The following is a 20126-nucleotide window of genomic DNA, read 5'->3' on the forward strand; positions in this document are numbered from 1 at the left end:
CAGAGGGGCTCATGCCTGTAATCCGCACTGGAGACGTGAAAGGGAGACAGGGTGAGAAGTTTAAATAATCTCCTACACTGAACGTCTGGGGCTAAATGAGGTACATGAGACCCTAGCTCAAAAAGAACAGAAGAAAACAAGTGTAATTGTTTCCCATCTGTTACTCCAGACAACAAAGAAGACCCATAAAAGCTCATGAGCACCACCAGATGGCACCAAACCACAGCCAGACTGAATCACTCTGGCTAACTTACAGATTGGTGGAGCCGATCACACAGACCTCTCACTCCCAAGTCTCATTCACGGTCTCCATACTGTTCTTTCTCCTCTGCACAAAACCACCAAACGTACACTAACTCCTCATTTCCAAACTGCAAACCATTTCTCATGGTTTGAATTTTTGGAAAGTATTTACTACCACATGTAGTAGCCTAGTTTATCTCAAAGCTGTAGGCATAAGCTAGCCTGTAATAAAAACATTAAAAGAGAAACTGACAAATGGAAGGCAATTTAATCTGTTCCAGGAAGTAAACTGCTTATATTGGGGCTAAGAAATGACTCAACCATTAAGGGCGATTCCTGCTCTGCCAAAGGACCCCACTTTGGTTTCCAGCACACACATCAGGTGGCTCACAACCACCAGCTTCAGGAGATCCAATGCCTTCTTCTGACCTCCAAAGCAATTTTCACACATGTGACTTACACTCATACATATAAATACTTTTAAAAAAAAAACACTAGCATATATCAAGACCTAATAGAACTTTTTAAAAAAGCTTTCTTTTTTAATTTGTGTGTGTATATACATAAATGATTTCATGTGTATGAGATGTATTTTGCCTGCATGTGTTTGTACCACCTTCAAGAAGTGCATGTGGAGGTCAAAGGGGGCACTGGATGCCCTAGAACCAGAGTTAAAATGTTTGAGCCACCAGACAAGGGCTGAATCATACTTGGGTCTGCTGGAAGAGCAACCAAGGATCTTAACCACTGGGCAATCTCTGCAGCCCACACCCGAAAGAAGTTAGATCACTGGAAGCATTCGAAGTCAGGATGTGTGTTTGCGAGTGGAGAAGGAAGACACAGTACTACCGCTCATCACAGTAGGGTGATTGAAGGTAGGCTCTTGAGCCGACTAACTCTGAGGTTAAAACCTGCTTCTACACTCAGAAGGTATTTAGCATGGTGTTGTTGTAAATTATGTTAATATATAAACATAATATATAAAACCTTCCAGAACTATTCCTAGCAATATAATAATGAAGTGTATTTTGTTGGACTTTCTTGTTTTTATTTTTGTTGTTTTTAGTTTTGTTTGCTCTTACTACTTCTAGATATATGAAAGGAAGCAAATTTCAATATCTTCAAGTCCCCAAAATAATTCCAGGCAATAGTGACACATAATCCTAGCACTTGAAAGGGAGAAGTCAAGGCAGGAAGGAACCTGCCAAAATAACAACAACAAAACAGGTCGGCTTAGCTGTCAAATGATTGCATTGCATTTGATGGGGCCTGAGTTTAATTCCCAGCAAGCATTGCAAGGAAAAATAGTAACAATCTACTGAATTTCATCTTGTGTGGAATTCGAACTCACCTGATAGATTTTAAAGGGAGAAAGGGGAAAGAGAAAGGAGGGAGAAAGGTAAAAGAAAGGAAGGGAGATACCCCGTTTTACACACACACACACACACACACACACACACACTGATGGCATTTGGGACATTAACTTACCCTATTTGACTCACTAGCTTCTCTGCCCCTAATCCTAACCTAACCCTACCTGTCAACCATGTCTTCAACAGAGAAATTTACTCATTTTTCTTTTTCTTAAGACCTTTGTTCCCGTCTCTTTATATAGCCCCAGCTGTCCTGGAGCTCACTGTAGACCAGGCTGCCCTCAAACTCATGGAGATTCACCTGCCACTGTCTCCTAAATGCTGCGATTAAAGGCATGCATCATCATGCCTGGCTTTGCTGATGAAGTGTAATGTGCCCTACACTAGGGTTAAGCATCTCCACTCTGAGGGTACGACAGGACAAGGCATCTGACCTCCATTGCTTGAGAACGACCCACTAGCTTGCTTCAGTCTGTTTCTGAATGCTATCTAAAGAAGATTTTCAGATGTTACATAATCTGATTTGTGACACAACGCTTCAATGTATAATCAACTATCTCTACATTAAGTCCCAAAATGCAGAAACTGCTTATCTTGTCTGTCACTGTAGCCCATGCCTTAGTTAGTGCCTGTCATACAGTAGGTGATCAGCTTCATTATTTACTCTGTATCACTGACTGCACATTGGAAAGGCTCTCACGCCACAGTCTGAAGATGGAGCTCAGAAGACAATGCTCAGGGACACTTCTTTCCTCCTACCTGTGCATTCTAGGGACCAAACTCACATCTCCAAGTGTGAGGTCAAGCACCTTAGTTACTGAGCCATCGAAACAGCCCTTATTCAAGAATGAAGGTTAATAATGTGTTCTTTCCGGGACATAAAAGAGCTGTAATATCTTTGACACATACCCCATTACTATTGTTGTAATTGTCATGGTAAAAACCTACCACGATCACTGGACTTTTAGAGCAGCAGCAGCTCCCTTCTAGAACTGTTCCCAGCAGTCAAGGGAGATGATCAAACACCCTGTGACCCACAGCATTAGTGTTTATTACCTAGAGACTTATTAGACTGAAAATTGTCAAAGCCAAACCACAGACCCATTAAACCAGAAACATGCACACCGGGCATCATGCTAATCATGTGACCATGTAGTTGGAGGACCGAGCAGGGGAACCATTTGACCTCAAAGCTAGAGGCCAACCCAAGTAACAAACAACACTTCACCTTGAGAAGCAAAAACCCCTATCTCAGCAGTCTGCATTCTCACAAGCCCTCAAATCATTCTCAGGTGTGCTCAGATTTGAAAAGCAATGTTTTTCAAAACAAACGTTTTGTCACACAGATAGGAAAAAACAAGAACAAAACCTCAAACCAACATAAGATTCGGTAAAAGTAAATGACATTAAAATCTAGCACAATACATTTGAGAAGGTGGTTTTTCACCACTTAAAACAAAGCAGAGCTGGGAGCTTTAGTGTTGTAGCTTTAGTGTAGAACCTCTTAGTGTGAGACCCTCAGTGCAATACAAGTGCTAGGGAGGGAGGGAGGGAGGGGGGGAGGGAGGGAGGGAGGGAGGGAGGAAGGGCAGGCTGGAAAGATGGTCAAATGGTTAAAGGTACTTGGCATACAGTGTGACTCTGGATATGACTCCCAGAGCCCACAGCAGGAAAGAACTGAGTATTGAAAGTCATCCTCTGACCTCCACACTTGCTTCATAGCACACGTGTGCTCACATGCATGTCACGGACACACAACCATAATGAAGGATCTCTAAGTGAAACAAGAAGACAGAAGGGCAGTTTAGGAAGGGGTGAAGGTGTGAACCACCAAGCCTGAGTTCCACCCTGGAGCCCACATAGTGGAAGAAAAGATCTGATAACTACAGTTGTCCTCTGACAAACTACACACATACACAGAGAGAGAGAGAGAGTGTGTGTGTGTGTGTGTGTGTGTCTGTGTGTGTGAGAGAGAGAGAGAGAGAGAGAGAGAGAGAGAGAGAGAGAGAGAGACAAAAAACCTGGATCCGGCATCATAAAGTTGCATTTAATGTATAGTTAATATATGGAACAATTAAAGTTAGTATACATCACATTTTCTTTTATGCCTATGACGGTTTTAGTGGTTAGTTTATGTGTGCGGGCACTCTGCCTGTATGTATGTCTGTGCACCACATTCAGTATGTACAGTGCCCACGGGGGTCAGAAGACCACACTGGAGCTCCTGAGACTGAACTTACAGGGGGCTATCAGCCACCCCGTGGGTGCTGGGAACCCAACGCTGATGCTTTGGAAGGGGAGAGCCAATACTGCTGAGCCACGTCCCCAGCACCTACAGGACACACTTCAAATGACTGTTAGACCTCTACCGTTATTAGAGAAAAAAGGGCACACAGTAGAATGCAGAGCCTAATGCTTCAACCCTTTATGACCTTTAGCCATAAAGTTATGTTTGTTGCTACTTTATAGCTGTCATTTTGCTACTGTTATGTTTTACTATGCTCTTAGGCGACCTCAGTGAAAGGGTCAAAACCCACAGGTTGAACCTCTGGCACAGAGGAAGAGAGCCTGATGAAATGTTTAGGGCAGTTAAATAACACACCCAGCCAGTAAGAGCCTTGGTAAGAGGCACTTAAGACAAAGCGTGCGAACCGGAGTTCCATCACCCAGATCTACACAGGGGTCCTCTCACCTCCACTCACGCACCACCGCGGAGACATGAGCACACCCAAAAATAAATGCAAAAAAGCAAAATTAAATACATGGATGCGAATAATGAACAGTACTTCACCGGCTTCTAAATGAAGTTCAACATATCTTTTATTGTTATAGTTTTTTTCTCTGTATAGCCATGGGTGTCCTGAAATTCACTCTGTATATCAGACTGACCTTGAATTCAAAAATCCACCTACCTCTGCCTCCCAAATGCTGGGGCTAAAGGTGTGTGCCACCACGTCCAGCTTACCTGTGACTTTCTGAGCAATAATAAATGCGTATTTTCATATTATGCTGCATTTGTTATAGATATCCCAAAGTAGAAGTTACAGTGCACGCTTCTTTGTAACAGCAGCAGTAAAACAGCCTACACAGGAGTCTGAGGTCCATGAACTACATAGTGAGTTCCAGGCCAGACTAGATAGGCAGGCAACATCCTGACTCACAATTACATACATACACACATACATGCATGCACGCATACATACATACAAAATACATACATATATACATACAAATAAACAAAAATAGTTCACGGAATTCTAAAGACTAACTAATAAGCATGTCCCCAAACACCAGGACAGGGTAAGAGAGGAGGCAGGGCATCCATCTCACTACAGACGGTTGTGAGCCACCATGTGGTTTCTGGGAATTGAACTCAGGACCTCTGGAAGAGTAGTCGGTGCTCCTAACCACTGAGCCATCTCTCCAGCCCCTAAGCTTGGCTTTCTTAAGCAGGTGAATGTCTGCACAGTGAGAGCCCATGGAACTGACAACTGCTTGCTTAAGGAAGGCTCCAAGGACCCCTGAGTGAATACAATGGAATACTCACTCATTTTCCTGAACATCTGAAGAGACATCAGAGGGCCAAGCAGGCCGCCATGCTTCACGCACACCCCAGTACCCACAGCTGTTTCAGTAACACGGGTGCGATGACTCAAAATGGACGCATCACAGCAATTTGTCTTTATTCAGAGAAAAGCTGAATGGAAAACATCCTGTGTGGGTGCTGGTACCTGCCTGCAAAAGCCAACAGCACTTAAGGGGAGAGCCTTAATTATTGCCTATTGCCATGATAAGACACTGTGACCAAGACAAGGCTGTCTAATTTCACGGTGGGGAGCATGGTGGCAGGAATGGCCCTAGAACAGCTGAGAACTCACATCTTGAGACACAACCACATGGCAGAGAGAGAGACTCAGTGGCAGGAGTCATTTGAAACCTCAAAGCATCCCTAATGATATACACTTTCTACAAGGAAGCCACATCTAATCCTTCCCAAGCAGTTCCACCAACTGGATACCAAGTATTCAAATACATGAGCCTATTGGAGTCATTCTCATTCACAGCACCACAGGGAGCATCCCAAACAAGTCTTGCATGTGCAGGCAAGCACACTATCATATCTGCCACTAGTACTGTTATTCTTTCTGGTGAGCACAAATCCTTAAGTCTGAAAAACTGAAAGTCAGAGAAATGCCCCTGTAATAATGTTAGAAAAAGCTACCCCAAATCAGTAATAAAATCAATTGTAAATAAATGAGATAAATGCCAAAATAAAATGAAGCTTTTAACCATCAACCGAGAATATACTTAAGTCCTAACCTTAGCCCCAAATAGAGCCTCACATGGCATGTATAGCCTAGCATCTGTTACGAACAAAGACAGACATATGTGAGGCAGATGCCAAGAGCATTTGCATATGCCAGCATCAGAAGCTAACATTCTGTTAGGCCTGAGTACTAGGATAGCTGGCCCTTCATTTTCATAGAGCAGCATTCTAGCTGGGAGAAAGAACAGGTACACATGCAGCATACTTGTATAGTATAAAGTGTTAAAAAGTAAGAAAAGCGTCTCAAGACAACTTTTATTTATAGATATCAGAACCAAAAGAAAAGTATTAACTTGTGCTTCCTAACCCAAATGATTAAAATAATGTTTCTACATAATCCCTCCAATTCAGCAAATAGAATGGTACTCAGGCCAGATGCCGTGCCCACCCAGGTCACAGTAAGGCCCAGACTCAACAATGCACATGGAGGACAGTGAGGGGCGGGAGCACTGCACAGTACCAGGTTCCTCACTCCTAAGGAAAGGATGCCTGTGCAGCTGTGTCTCAAGTGCTACAGCCTTTACCTCAACCCACAGTGGAATTGGAAGGTGTTTCTTTGTCTTACTCTCTTTTCATTTATAGCAGTCAACATTTTGGAAACAACTTAATCTGCATTGTTATAATTGGCTTAAAGCTTACAGTTCTTTACTTCCCTTGAATAAAGCTCAGTACTTGGACACAAAGCTTCAAGATCCTTTTGCTCCCCTTCCTCCCCACACTGAATCTCCTTTGGCAACTCAGAGAAGCCTCATTCCCCCACACCTTTCCATTTCTACCTGGCTGAAGAAACCCTTCACAAATAGCTTTCTCAGAGAGCCATTCTCTGGGCTCCATGGGATTCCCATGCTTCCTATAGCCATATGGCACTAAACTTGTTTAATCTTTTCTACAAAGGCGACGGCCTACTGAGAGCAAAGGCTCTTGCTTGCCACATGAAAAGTCAGCTCTGACCTCGCACACAGCAGGCCCTCAGTGAATGCAGGCAGGGCCTATAGGATGCATGGCCCAGCCTACAAGTATGTTCGGTAAAACATTCTTACTTTTTACCTAGGACACTGTAACCTTCCTTCCTCAGCAACGCCTGTAAATCTGTGAGTTGGTCAGATAGAAGATGAAAGAGAAGAGACGGGGGCCAAAGTATGAACAACTTTATCAGCTGTGGTTAATAACATTGGTTTGTATTAGGGATGGCCATGAAATAAGCAGGTTTTCTCTTCTCGTCACGGAACCAGACATGTTTCATTAGTATTCTGCTTCAACATAATAACCATTTTCCTATTCACAGCACATGTGTCGGATAGCATCATGTTGTAAACTCCAAAAACTAAGCAATAATTTTTAGAGAGTAGATCATTATACCAAAGACTCTCTTCAACCAAATTAATAACCAAATATGTAATCAATACACTGTTATATAGCAAAATTTTAAGTGTTTTTAATAGTTTTATCTTCATGAGCACTTTTTTGGTGACTGTGTATGATGTGTGGGGTGTCTGTATGTGTATGATGTGCATGTGTGCACATCCACGTGTGTGCATGTGTACCACAGTGTGTGTGGAGTCAGAAGACAACTTTAGGTGTTGGTCCTCATCTTCATGTTGTTTTTGAGACAGATTCTCTATTGTAGCTTTTCTGTTTCATGAGTCACTTCTCCAGTCCTTTCCTAACCAGAATGTCTTTCTTCCTTTCTCTCTTTCCTTCTTTCTTTCTTCCTTTCTTTCTTTCCTTCTTTCTTTCTCTTTTTCCTTCTTTCCTTTCTTCTTCCTTCTTTTTACTTTTTCTTTCTTTTTTGGTTTCAAGACAAGGGTTCTTCTCTGTGTAGCCTTTAGTTGTCCTAGAACTTGCTGTGTAGACCAAGTTGGTCTCAACTCACAAAGACCTGCCCTGCCTCTACCTCCTGAGTGCTGAGCTGAAAGGGGTGTGCCATCACCACCCAGCATTAGCTCTGTTTAAAAAAAAATGAAAAGAAACAAAATAAAATCTCGAGTACAGAAGAACTATGTTATAGTTTCTAAAACAAACAAAAAAATCCTTCATAGGTGGGAGGCGTACTCCTTTGCCCCCAGCACATGTGAGGCAGAGACAGATAAACCTCTAAACCTCTGAGTTTGAGGCCAACCTGCTGAGTTCCCGGACAGCCAAAGCTACAAGGAGAAACCCTGACTAGAGAAACAAACAGAAACAAACATACAAACCCACAACAACTAAAACACTAATGTTTATATAAATAGTACTTAAAACGGTTCGTTTTCATTTTTGCTTATAATTGGCAGGACAACTACTTGCTGTGGGCCATTTTTGCTTTATGTGTTCGCACACTTGTCCTGGGTACCGAGAGGCCGCGCCAGGGCTTCGGATTATCTGGAGCTAGAGTTACAGGCAGTTCTAAGCACCTGGATGTGGGAGCTGGGTACCAAGTTCAGGTCTTTGCAAGGTCAGCAGCCCTCTTAACCACAGAGCATCTCCAGCCCCACTCCGCCTGTCTTGTTTTTAAGGTAGGCTCTAATTACACAGTTTATGGTGACTTTTAACTAAAGATCCTCCTGCCTCAACCACACAAGTGCTGGGAATGCAGGTGTAAGCCATCACATTCAGCAAATGTTTGGGGTTTTAGAATCTTGTCTTGAGAGGCAATAAAGAATTCTGAAAGTTAAGTAAACACACGTAAGAACTCTCCACTGCAGCCCTCCCCACTGCAGCCCTCCCCACTGCAGCCCTCCCCACTGCAGCCCTCCCCACTGCAGCTCATCCTCATTTATCACAGACTCAACATTTTAATGTCTTATTCCAAGTGAATGGGAATTGAATTTTTGGAGAAGATCTATAATTATAAAAAAATGGTATTTTACTAATTCTATGATGCAGCTTTTTACACTTTGACACCTCTGAGATTGGGATGTGTCTTATAATTGATGGCCTCTCACTGTGTGTAAATTAGAAGCATCTTCTTCCTCCACTGGTATAAAACTAATGGTTTCAACTACTGATGGCTCAGGTGAGATGAAACATAGATGTTAAAATATCAAAGCTTTTCTCCAAATAATGCTTTTTAGATAACTCTAGTCACAGTAAGATTATAGATCAGTTAATTCCAGAAAGAAAACTCAATTAACTTTGAGAGTTATGTTTTAGCAACCCCAAGAAAACAGACAATTGAAAGAAAACACTTTGAAGGACCTAGAGAATGTCCATATTGGAAGACTATGGGACAACAGAAGGGAGAGACGAGGTCTTTCTTGAGCACAGCTTCAAGGCCTCAGACCATCCTGGAACTTCCCCACAGGGGTAGTTACAGGGCAAGGTGAGGGAACACCATGGGAAACAAACCGGTTAGGTGAAGAACACTGCTTTATTATTTCTTAAGGAGGAATCTGTCATTCTTTAAACACAAAGATAATAAAGTAGGTGAAGTAACTGAATCAAATCTAGCACCATAAACATCTTAGTAGATTAGAAGCCGACCTACCAGCATCGTCTTCCTCCTGGCTGACTCTGTTCACCTCAGGTGGTCCTAGGACTGGGGCTCCTTTGCAGGTCCCCAGTTTCTCAGGTCAGTCTTCTACCTCCCTGTGGCAACAATATTTTCTAATTAAAAGAGTCCTTCTGTGCCACAGGGAGGATTTCTGATGGTATAACAAATACGGAAGTTATCACAGCTCAGCATAAAGTCAGACTCCTCCTAAGAGTCTTCAAGACAAATACAGCTTCTCATATTTCAGTGAAAAAAATCTGACTTTAGTTTTTCAAACTGTGCTTATAAACCTCCACTTTCACTTACTAAAAAGTAACCATTGCTTTCTTATTAAATTACGTAAAAAAATCTTATTTGTCTAAATTTCAACTAATTTTCAAATACAAATTTTGGTGCTCACTAAAACAGTTTTAAATATATTTGTTGTACATTTGTGAGTGTGTATGTGGGCATGCCTGTGTCAGGACAAGTTACAGAAGGCAGAAGTTGTTAACCTTCAAGAGTCCCCAGGACCAAACTCAGGTCCAGGCTTGTGGTGGGAGCACCTTTACCACTGACCTGTCAGGCCAGCCCATGGAAACAGATTGATGTTAAAGCTTCCTGGTAATTAAGTACAAGGACATCTTTGTGTGCCTTGGTGGCCAAACACAAAGCAGAGTCTCACCACGACTACTCAAAGGAGAGATGCAGGAGCCCTAAAAAGACTGAAGATCAACATCTACTCGGGATGCACTGTAAGAAGGACTGCTGGAGCCCATGGTGTAGAGCCAATTGTAAGACATAGCAAATAATAATATTAATTTAAAAAGATTAATCCATGCCAATACCAAAGTTGTATTATTTAGATCTTTAAAAGTAGCAATCTGTCTCACTGATGGGGATGGCTTTCAGTTTGTTTTTTCTTTGTAAAATTTCCTAATTTTTCCATTGATCATTTATTGCTCTTACTGTAAAAAAATCAAACTTAGGTATAATCAAAAATTATTAAAAATCATATATATATGCACATATATATGTATGTATATGACCACGTTCAGATATTTTTGGATGACACTCAAAATTCTGAGTAACATTGGGTCATTCAACAAAGAAATACTGAAGACGTTATATAAACGATTATATATAAATATATATTCTTCTCCCTTTCTTTCTTTCCTTCATTTATTGTCTGAAACTGGCTGCAATTCAGGTTGGACTCATCACCATCTTTCTACCTCAGCTTCCGAAGTCCTGAGAGAATGCAGGCAAGTTTCACTACGCCTGGCCACATGACGGTTCTTCACTAATAAAATACTAACTTCAAACTCTGGTGCTTTGTATTTCCTGACTACGTTTCACGTGTCACACACACACACACACACACACACACACACACTTTCAAGGTCACATTTATCCTCACTATGAAGGAAAAGAAAGTAACTGAATCCAGACAGCATAATGGAAGGTCTAAGGAATGGTTAATGCTGAAGTAGCAACTGTACAAAGTCTCGGGACATGGGCCTAGAACCGAGGGCACTAAGCGTGTTACCAGTGAGGAAACAAAAGGGGAAGTTCAGTATGTTTTGAAAAGTCCTTGTGAAAGGCAAGAAGCAAGCTGGGAGAGTAGAGTTTCCACAAAGGATGCACTTCAGCATGACTTGAGGGCCACTGAGCTTGGTAGAGACTGGCCTTTGAAACCAAGCAAACAAAGAGCAGGACAGTGGCTGACAAGCAAAGTAAGCTGTAGTTGCTGGCTGTCCAGTGCAGTGCGTTGTAAGCTTGCTGACGAACGCAGTGAGCTGTGGGCTGACTGACAAGGCAGTGAGCTGTGGGCTGACTGACAAACGCAGTGAGCTGTGGGCTGACCTGTGGGCTGACTGACAAAGGCAGTGAGCTGTGGGCTGACTGACAAACGCAGTGAGCTGTGGGCTGGCTGACAAAGGCAGTGAGCTGTGGGCTGACTGACAAACGCTGTGAGCTGTGGGCTGACTGACAAAGGCAGTGAGCTGTGGGCTGACTGACAAAGGCAGTGAGCTGTGGGCTGACTGACAAAGGCAGTGAGCTGTGGGCTGACTGACGACAAGGCAGTGAGCTGTGGACTGACTGACAAACGCTGTGGGCTGACTGACTGACAAACGCAGCGAGCTGTGGGCTGACTGACTGACAAACACTGTGGGCTGTGGGCTGACTGACTGACAAACACTGTGGGCTGTGGGCTGACTGACTGACAAACACTGTGGGCTGTGGGCTGACTGACTGACAAACACTGTGGGCTGTGGGCTGACTGACAAACGCTGTGGGCTGTGGGCTGACTGACAAACGCTGTGGGCTGTGGGCTGACTGGCTAGTGAAGCGAACCAAGAAAGAATGACATGGAAAAGTGCTTGCTTAAGTATGTGTTTCTTTGGAGATTTTTCTTTTTCTAATGTGGAAATGAAGGAAATAGAACAGATATAAGCAAAGTTAAATGTTCTGACCAAATACACTACAGACCTGTCAAAACTTAGAGACATACAAAAACCTGCTACTGAAGTCAAAGGAAGACTTGTTCAAGAATTGACCTGTAAGTATTTCTTTTGTGAAGTCCTTTCAGTCTTATTTTTTAACAGTGAAACACTCTGAGAAGTTTAAACGTTACCAAGTGAGTGATACGGAACTAAAGGCAGAGGTAAGCAGGCAAAGGCAGCAAGCACTCTTTTCTGCCAAACAAAGATACTCGAAAGGCTACAAAGTTAAACCACCCAGGATGCTTCCTCATATTTGCTTTTAGAATTCTTCATGCTTTTCAAATTACAAACATTTCTAAAAGTAACTTTAAATGTATGTCATCTTCTTATCCACCCCCACAGGGACGTTCTGCCATGCCTTTTCTTTCAGTCTAACTAACTTGTTCCCAGGGTTTCAGTGAGGATGATTCCCAAATCTGTCTCTATCCTTCTGTCACTGGGCTGCAGTCACACTTCCATCCTCTACCTCCCCCTACCCTACTCCGAACCCCAGGAGAGCAGCTGCATCGACAGGACTCACATGGCTTCAGACTGGGCTTGTTCAGTGGAGAGACTGGGCAGGGACTAGAAAAGGGGAGAGTCAGACGAGGAGAATTAAGCTGGCCCCTCACTGTGGCACTGCCATCCAGCCACTTTGACCGAGGCCCTAGCTTTTCCCAAAGTGATTCCTTTTCCGGGACAACGGCTTCATTTTGTGTTAGTTGTATAGTTGGGCCCTCCCTGAGCCCTGGAGCCAAGAATAGAAACAGGTCTGTTGTAGAGCTGAGCACTCCCCTCCTCCCCCTCTTCCACACTATGCTTTCTTTTACTAAAACTCCCCATAAGTTAGCCATTTCCTATATGACAGAATCCTGGTTAATCCTGTATGTGTCTGAAAAGACCTTCAGATCTCTTCTTACTTGACTACAACTCAAAATCCTGACAATTAAGATCATGTGCTTCTTAAAACCATCTTTCCTTCATCTCTCCCGTATGTCGCCATCTCTGGGCGCAGGTCACATTTGACTGGGATGATGTATGGAGCCCACTGTTCCTGTGGCCACTACTTCAGCTTCTCAGGTCACCTTCGAGTCACAACGGGGCCTCCCTGCCTCGTCCCCGAGCCCGACAGTCTATGCAGACGGTATTTGTTTACATATGGTACTTGAGACTGAGCATCAGGCCTTGGGCATGCTAGATACGCACTTTACTGCCATGTCGCACCCCAGCCTGTACTCACAGTCTGTCCTGTGTACAGAGATGAGCTCCATGGCTGTGCTTTCTCCTCAGAGCCTGTGACATTCAATAAAATGTACTTCAGATCTACATAATTAAGGTAAGCATTAAAGATAAGTGCCTCCCTGCCATCATGGCCACCAATCAGCCACTCCATGCTATGGAAGTGTGTGGCTCTGTAAGTTAGTTCAAACCCCAGAGACAAGCTCAGCCTCCACAGCTTCCTGCAGCTCCTAAAGACTCTTTATCATTAGTCATCTTCAGCATCCTCACAGCCACCTGTGATCAAATTAGACCAATACACCTCTGCTAAAAGTTTTCTGGTTTCAAGTTTCTCCTATAGCAATTAAGAGGACGTTAGTGTCACCGCTAAGCTCAGAGAAGAAATGAGGATTTCTAAAAGAAAGATAAGCAAAATAGACTAAAATTACAATAAAATGAGATCCTGTTACATACAAGGTAATGAAAGGCCATGAACCTGCCCACTCCTACCTGATTAGCAGTGAGGATAGTGTTTCTGGCACGGACATGTAAGGGTAGAGGGAGAAAGAAGAAAAGCTTCAGTGTGACTACCACAGCTGAAAGAACAAGTTAAATTAACTATGATTTTATGCTGATAAAATATGAATCATAAGCCATGTGTAACGGCGCATGACTTTAATCCTGGGACTCGGAAGGCAGAGGCCGGCAGATGTCTGTGACATGGAGGCCAGGTGGCCTTCAGGAACAGCCAAGACTACATGAGAGATTCCGTCTCCACACACACACACACACACACACACACACACACAGAGAGAGAGAGAGAGAGCGAGAGAGACAGACAGACAGACAGACAGACAGACAGAGACAAACAGAGGAAAGACATATTATGAATTATAGTTTTAAAAAAGTCTAGAAAATATTTCTATGGCTGGAGAGATGGCTCAGTGGTTAGAGCACTGACTGCTCTTCCAGAGGTCCCTAGTTCAATCCCCAGCAACCACATGGTGGCTCACAGCCATCTGTAATGAGATCTGATGCCCTCTTCTGGTGTGTCTGAAGATAGATCTTTAAATAAAGAAAGAGACAGACAGACAGAGAGAGAGAGAGAGGGCATGTGGGTTACAGTAGAGCATGTGGGTTGTCCCAGCGCTCAAGAGACAGCAGCAACATGCCTGCATCAAGTTCAAGGCCTGCCAAGGGTGCCAGGGAGCTCCTCAAAATAAGATAGTATTAAATATTAAAGCACAACTTGTCAAAAATTATTGCAAAAGCAACTGGTTTTTCTCCATACCTGGTCACACTGAGCCCAGGCTGGCCTTTAAATTCATAGCCCCTCAAAATGTCAGCCTCGGGGGTAGTCGGGCTACACGCACACCATGCCCAGCCCAGCTCCAAGTCTCCTCTTCCACATCACAGCCATTAACGTCACCCTCAGGATTCCTTAACTAGGTTACAGTCATTTCTTATTCAAAAGTATTTCAGATGAATGAATTTAAACAATGAAAATGTATTGTCGAGTACACAGTAACACTTGTCAACCTGCTCTGGCACCGTACACACTGAGCACCTGGTGTATCTACCTGTGCCAATCCTATACAGTTATTTTCATTTTCTAAAGTTTTCGACTTGTTGCAAAAATCAATCCTTTGAGGAAAACTCGCGTCTAGAGAGATGACTTAATATGCTGCCTGTTCCTCCAGAAGACCCAGGTTCAAGTCCCAGCACTCACAGAACAGCTCACACCTGTCTGTGATGTAGGCATCCATCAGGTTCAGGCATTCAATGCCCACTTCTAGCTTCTGCAGGCAAAACAGACTACACGTAAAATTGATAATACACATAGTAATAATGACTAATTTTTTTAAGGAAGAAAAGACATCCCTGGACCTACACTTCTCCCTTCAGCCTGGAAAATGCTTAAAAAGAAGCGTGTCAGCCCCTAGATCATGTCTTTAGGAAGTGCTTGGCCCCTGTCATCAGATGAAACAGTCTGCACTTCCCAGAGTTTTGCTGGCACATCATCCTTGCTTGGAAGAACAAGAGCTCCTAATCTCTAAGCTCGATAAGAGAATGAAACTGGAGAACATTTGAGACGAACAGTGCTTAGCAAAGCACCACTGGGCCCAGAACCAAAGACAGCAGACACTCATAAAGTAATTGGGCACTCTTGCTACATTTGTAGAAATACATCTAAACACTTACGAATGTCCCAGCCCATTAGAAGTCTCAATATGTAAAAGCACTAATGAACAACCGAGTTCCTTCTGTGAGACTCACAAACAGAAGGAAAGAAGAACCGATTCCTACAAGCTGTCTTCTGAAATACACACACAACCAAACACACAGACACACACACACACACAGAGACAGACAGAGAAATAGAGAAACAGAGACAGGAACAGAGACAGTTGATCGAGACAAAAGAAATAAAGTTGACTAGGATTGCAAACCAATAAGAATTTTTCCAAAACATTATCAGATTATAATTCTTTGTTTACAACTATGTAAGTCACTAAAATGATTTAGGGAAATTTTTCATCATGGTCATAGCAAAGCCAAAAAGATTTCCCTAAGAATTACATGCACTAATCCCCAAATGCACATATAGCTGACAAAATACACCCAATGGAAACACCAGTATGTCTAAGAAGACAAAAAAGGAAGAGGAATCTGACAGGCAAAGATGCTTCAAAAACAAACAAAACAAAAAACCAGAACTGTTCCAGCTATGCTGACCCAAAGAAGGGCTAAACCAGTTAGAGAGAGAATACTATCCACATTTTTTCATTATTAGAAAATATCACTCATGTACTAACTTACTGATTTTTATAAGTAAATAACTAGTGGATATCTGTAGTTACAGAAAAAGCAACATTTAAAGACGTAGTATATTGAAGAATTATAACATAGAACCCTATTATATTTATATAAACTCTCTTTAAACAAAGATTTTTTACACCAATATTCAACCTATGCGAAATGGCATTTTTAAATAGGTTCTTCAGTAAAAGATTCCCCAACAATAGTAATACTGAAGTTTACAAAACAACTTATAGGGCTGGAGAGATGGTTCAGCAGTTAAGAGCTGGCTGCTCTTCCAGTGGACCTGGGTTGGGTTCCCAGAACCCCCATGGGGGTTCACAACCATCTTTAACTCGTGTCAGGAGATCTGACACCCTTTTTGAACTGCTGTGGGCACTGCACACAGTCAGACATGCATGCAGGCAAAACACCTTTATACACAAAATAGGTAACTTGTTAAAAAAAATAAAAGTTGTGGGCAACAAGGACCCTTCGTGATGTCTACCTGTTTCTGAATTCTCCGTCTCAACTTCCTGTTCTTCCGCCACGTCCTGCATCATGGAAGTCTCGTCGTCATACACCAGCACCTGGGCAGCGTAGCCCTGCTCCAACCTCGCACTGGGGACGGGCTCCACAATCACGGCCGCATATTCAGGGACCGTGTCACCTCCCTACAAAAGCACAAAGGACAATCACGGTGTCTGTTGGACAGTTCTGGATTCAGTCTGTCCAGTGTCTTTCATGTGCTATACATATATGGATGTACAAAACAAAGAAATGAAAAGGCTGGCTGTGACAGTCCTAAGAGACAGATGAAGTAGTCAAGGCTCCTGGGCTAAGAGCTAAATTCAAAGAAAGCTTCACTAAAACAAAGTTAAGAGACTTCGATTTAAGTCTTACACCATGGAACAGATGCTGCAACAAACAAAAAGAGCCAAAGCACAACAAACCCTGGGAGGAGGGAAAGGCGCATGAACAAGTATCAGGTGTGTTAGCAGAGGCAAGACAGTCAGATCACAGCCTCACAGCAAGCCAAGAGTCGAGAAGCTGCAAACTGCACAGACATCACCAGACGTCTGAAAACAGAGTTCAAACAACAGAGCATCCACACAAGCTGAAAAAGCTGAGTCAATCAAAGTATGAAATAAGTTTCAGACAAGAAGCTTTTGTTTTATTATAGTCCGGAATCAAACTCACAGCCTTGAGCCATTAAAGAGTTAACAAAGAGTTTAAGGTATAAGACAGAGAGAGACACCTCAACATAAGACAAGAGGAATTTTCCAGAACAATCTCCAGATTAAATGACAACAGGGGGACTGAAGAGATGGCTCAGCAGTTAAGAGCACCAACTGTTCTTCCAGAGATCCTGAGTTCAATTCCCAGCAACCACATGGTGACTCACAACCATCTGTAATGGGATCTGATGCCCTCTTCTGGTGTGTCTGAAGGAAGCTACAGTGTATTCATAAAATAAGTAAACAAATCTTTTTTTTTTAAAGACAATAGATCAGGACTATATCAATGAGTGTGATTAATCTCGATTAATTGTCGATTTGACTGGATTGGGAGACATGTAAAAGACTATTAATAAGTCTCATCTCTAGCTCTATCTGTGAAGGTGTTTCCAGAAACAGTCTGATCATGAGGACTCCGGCACAGAACATGGCTTAATGCACACAGGTAGATCCAAACTTTGAATAGACCACAGAGGAATGGTGAGACTTGAGAAGTGGGGCCTAATCAGAGGGTCACTGGAGGCACACACCCTTCAATAGTTAAGTAGCTATTGGTTCCCTCTCCTCTCTGAAACTACTCTCTTCTGGTCACCAAGAGAAAAGCAACTCTGCTTCAAACCCTCCCACCATGACATTCCACCTCCCCACAGGTGGCTGCTATCAATGACTGAAAAGGCTAACTATAGAGAATGTAAAGGGGCCATATGTGAAGTGTCTCCTGTGACAACGTGCATAAACAGTGACATTCTTCCTGAAGATACAATGCCAAGGACAGCCTGGTCCAAACTGTTACCACATAGGCCTCGCTTTAATACATACCCACTCCACCCTGCCCTGATGCCTAAGATGAGTGATCAGACAGACTCACAGTGGGGGGGGGGGGGGCAGGGAGCCACCATGATCCTATGCACACAAACAAGACAGAACCCTTTCTCTGACCACAGATCTGCAGAACCAGCAGGCCATGCTGAAGCACTTCCTGTCGGCCTGATGACTTCTGGCTGCCCTGTGACGAAACTGACTCAGCCTGGAACTGCGTCATGCTCCACAAAATAAACAATTCACTGCTCGGGAGGATTATCACAGATGCTAAACTATAAAGAAGGGTATAGAAATGACAACGTATGTAAGGATGACACTTCTGAAAGCAAAGACGGGATACAGGAGAGGGGCACGTCTACTTCTAAAACACTTGCAATTTTAGCTCAGCACAGTGGTGGAGGAAGGATAAGGCCAAAGGCATCAACACATACACATGACATTCTAGACCACCCTGAGCAAACAAACAAACAAAATACCAGCAAGTACTCCATCTAACCTGAATGACAGCAATGTACTGGGGTCAGTTTTCTTGGCTTTTACTAGTGTCTGGTGAATGGGGTTTGTGATGGTCTGTATATACCTGCCCAGGGAGTGGCACTATTAGGAGATATGACCTTTCTGGAGTAGGTGTGTCACTGTGGGTGTGGCTTTAAGACCCTCACCCTAGCTGCCTGGAAGTCAGTCTTCCACTAACAGCTTTCAGATGAAGATGTAGAACTCTCAGCTCCTCCTGCACCAGGCCTGCCTGGATGCTGCCATGTTCCTGCTTTGATGATACTGGACTGCACCTCTGAACCTGTAAGCCAGCCCCAATTAAATGTTGTCCTTTATAAGAGTTGCCTTGGTCATGGTGTCTGTTCCCAGCAGTAAAACCTGAACTAAGACAGGGTTTCTGTGTTGTTTTTGAGACTCGGTCAAGATGGCCTTGAACTCATGATCATACAGCCCCATACTCCCAATGACATTATCCTTAAAATATGTGTATATTTTATTTGTGCTCCACTGTCTTTAAAACACCTCATCAAATATTTAAATTGTGAAATATGTTGAAAAAATTTTAAGAAAATATCCACTGACTAACAATTTCCTATTTGGGATAGGATAGAATATGAGCCCAGCTTTTTAACTGAACTCATGAGGAGAGAAAATGCTGCTCCCCTACTGTGTAAACTAACAGCTGTGCCATCTGCACTTCCAGCTGAGCCTTACAGTCACAGCAATGTCCCTACACGGACCAGGAGAGACGTCTGGGTTCTCTATTCACCCAAGAGATGGCAGCGCTCGGCACGAAGGCTCTCGACGCAGCTTGCGCTGGCCCACGCACGGGTTACGTACACAAGAGAGTTAGAAATTACCTCCTTCCTCTGGAACTTTACAGTATTTGGTTTTCCTTTCAGAGAGCAGGCTCACTTAAATTGCCTAGGCTGGTCTCAAACTCCTGAACTTAAGCAATCTTCCCCCAAATAGCCTGGACTACAGGTACATGCATGCCACGGTCCCAAGTATACTGTGTAGAAGCAAATTTAGCACCAGATGGCTTTATGCTGTGAACGTCCTATCAATTCACCCTAGAGGAAGAAAAAAGTTCATACGTGTCATGGCGTAAAATACTCAAGGACTAGAATTGTGCACAATCCTTGTGCCACACGCTCTTCTGTCGAGACTCCAGCTAGCCCCATCCTCTCAATCTTGCCTAGGTGATTTAATAGTCCCTTTCTTGCATTATTGGGGAGGGGCTGAAATGTTTTTTTCATTAACATTTTAGATAAAAGCTACGTTATCAATGATCCTTACTTTTTATACTTCTCTAAAAGATAGTCTAGTGGGAGCACACTCAGCACTCAGGAGGCAGCGGCAGGCAGGTCTCTTGGAGCCCCGCCCACTGGGTCTACCAAGTGAGTTCCAGGACAGCCAGGGCTACACAGATAGGGCTTCTCTATGTGCCACACGCTGGCCTTGAACATGTTGCCCAGATGACTTCTGTTAAGTCTCAGCAAGTCCACACACCCAGAGCTGGGGCTGAGCTACGAGAGGATCTTGGGTGGTCAGAGCACAGCCAGCATGCCTTAGGACCTGTGACACTGCCCAAGAATCCTTCCCCTTGTGGCTGCCAGAAGGAACACAAGGCTGCATATCACAGCCACACAGCGTCCACACTCCTGCAGTCCC

General features: G+C 43.4%; 1 protein-coding gene across 5 annotated transcripts in view; it reads right to left on the minus strand.

The window, feature by feature from the left end:
* The window catches only part of ELF2 (E74 like ETS transcription factor 2), an 80976-nt gene that overhangs the window by 32853 nt on the left and 27997 nt on the right, over positions 1 to 20126 (minus strand). For 4 of the 5 annotated variants that reach the window (XM_080929546.1, XM_080929545.1, XM_080929547.1 and 1 more), the window contains exon 4: positions 16406 to 16571. In XM_080929546.1, the coding sequence (XP_080785672.1) occupies positions 16406 to 16571 (166 nt within the window). Of the gene's footprint in view, positions 1 to 9409; positions 9530 to 16405; positions 16572 to 20126 lie in introns of those variants that run through there. The other variant, XM_080929552.1, reaches the window with a different exon arrangement.

Source organism: Micromys minutus, assembly GCF_963924665.1.
Source record: "Micromys minutus genome assembly, chromosome: 15".
NCBI classification, from domain to species: Eukaryota; Metazoa; Chordata; class Mammalia; order Rodentia; family Muridae; genus Micromys; species Micromys minutus.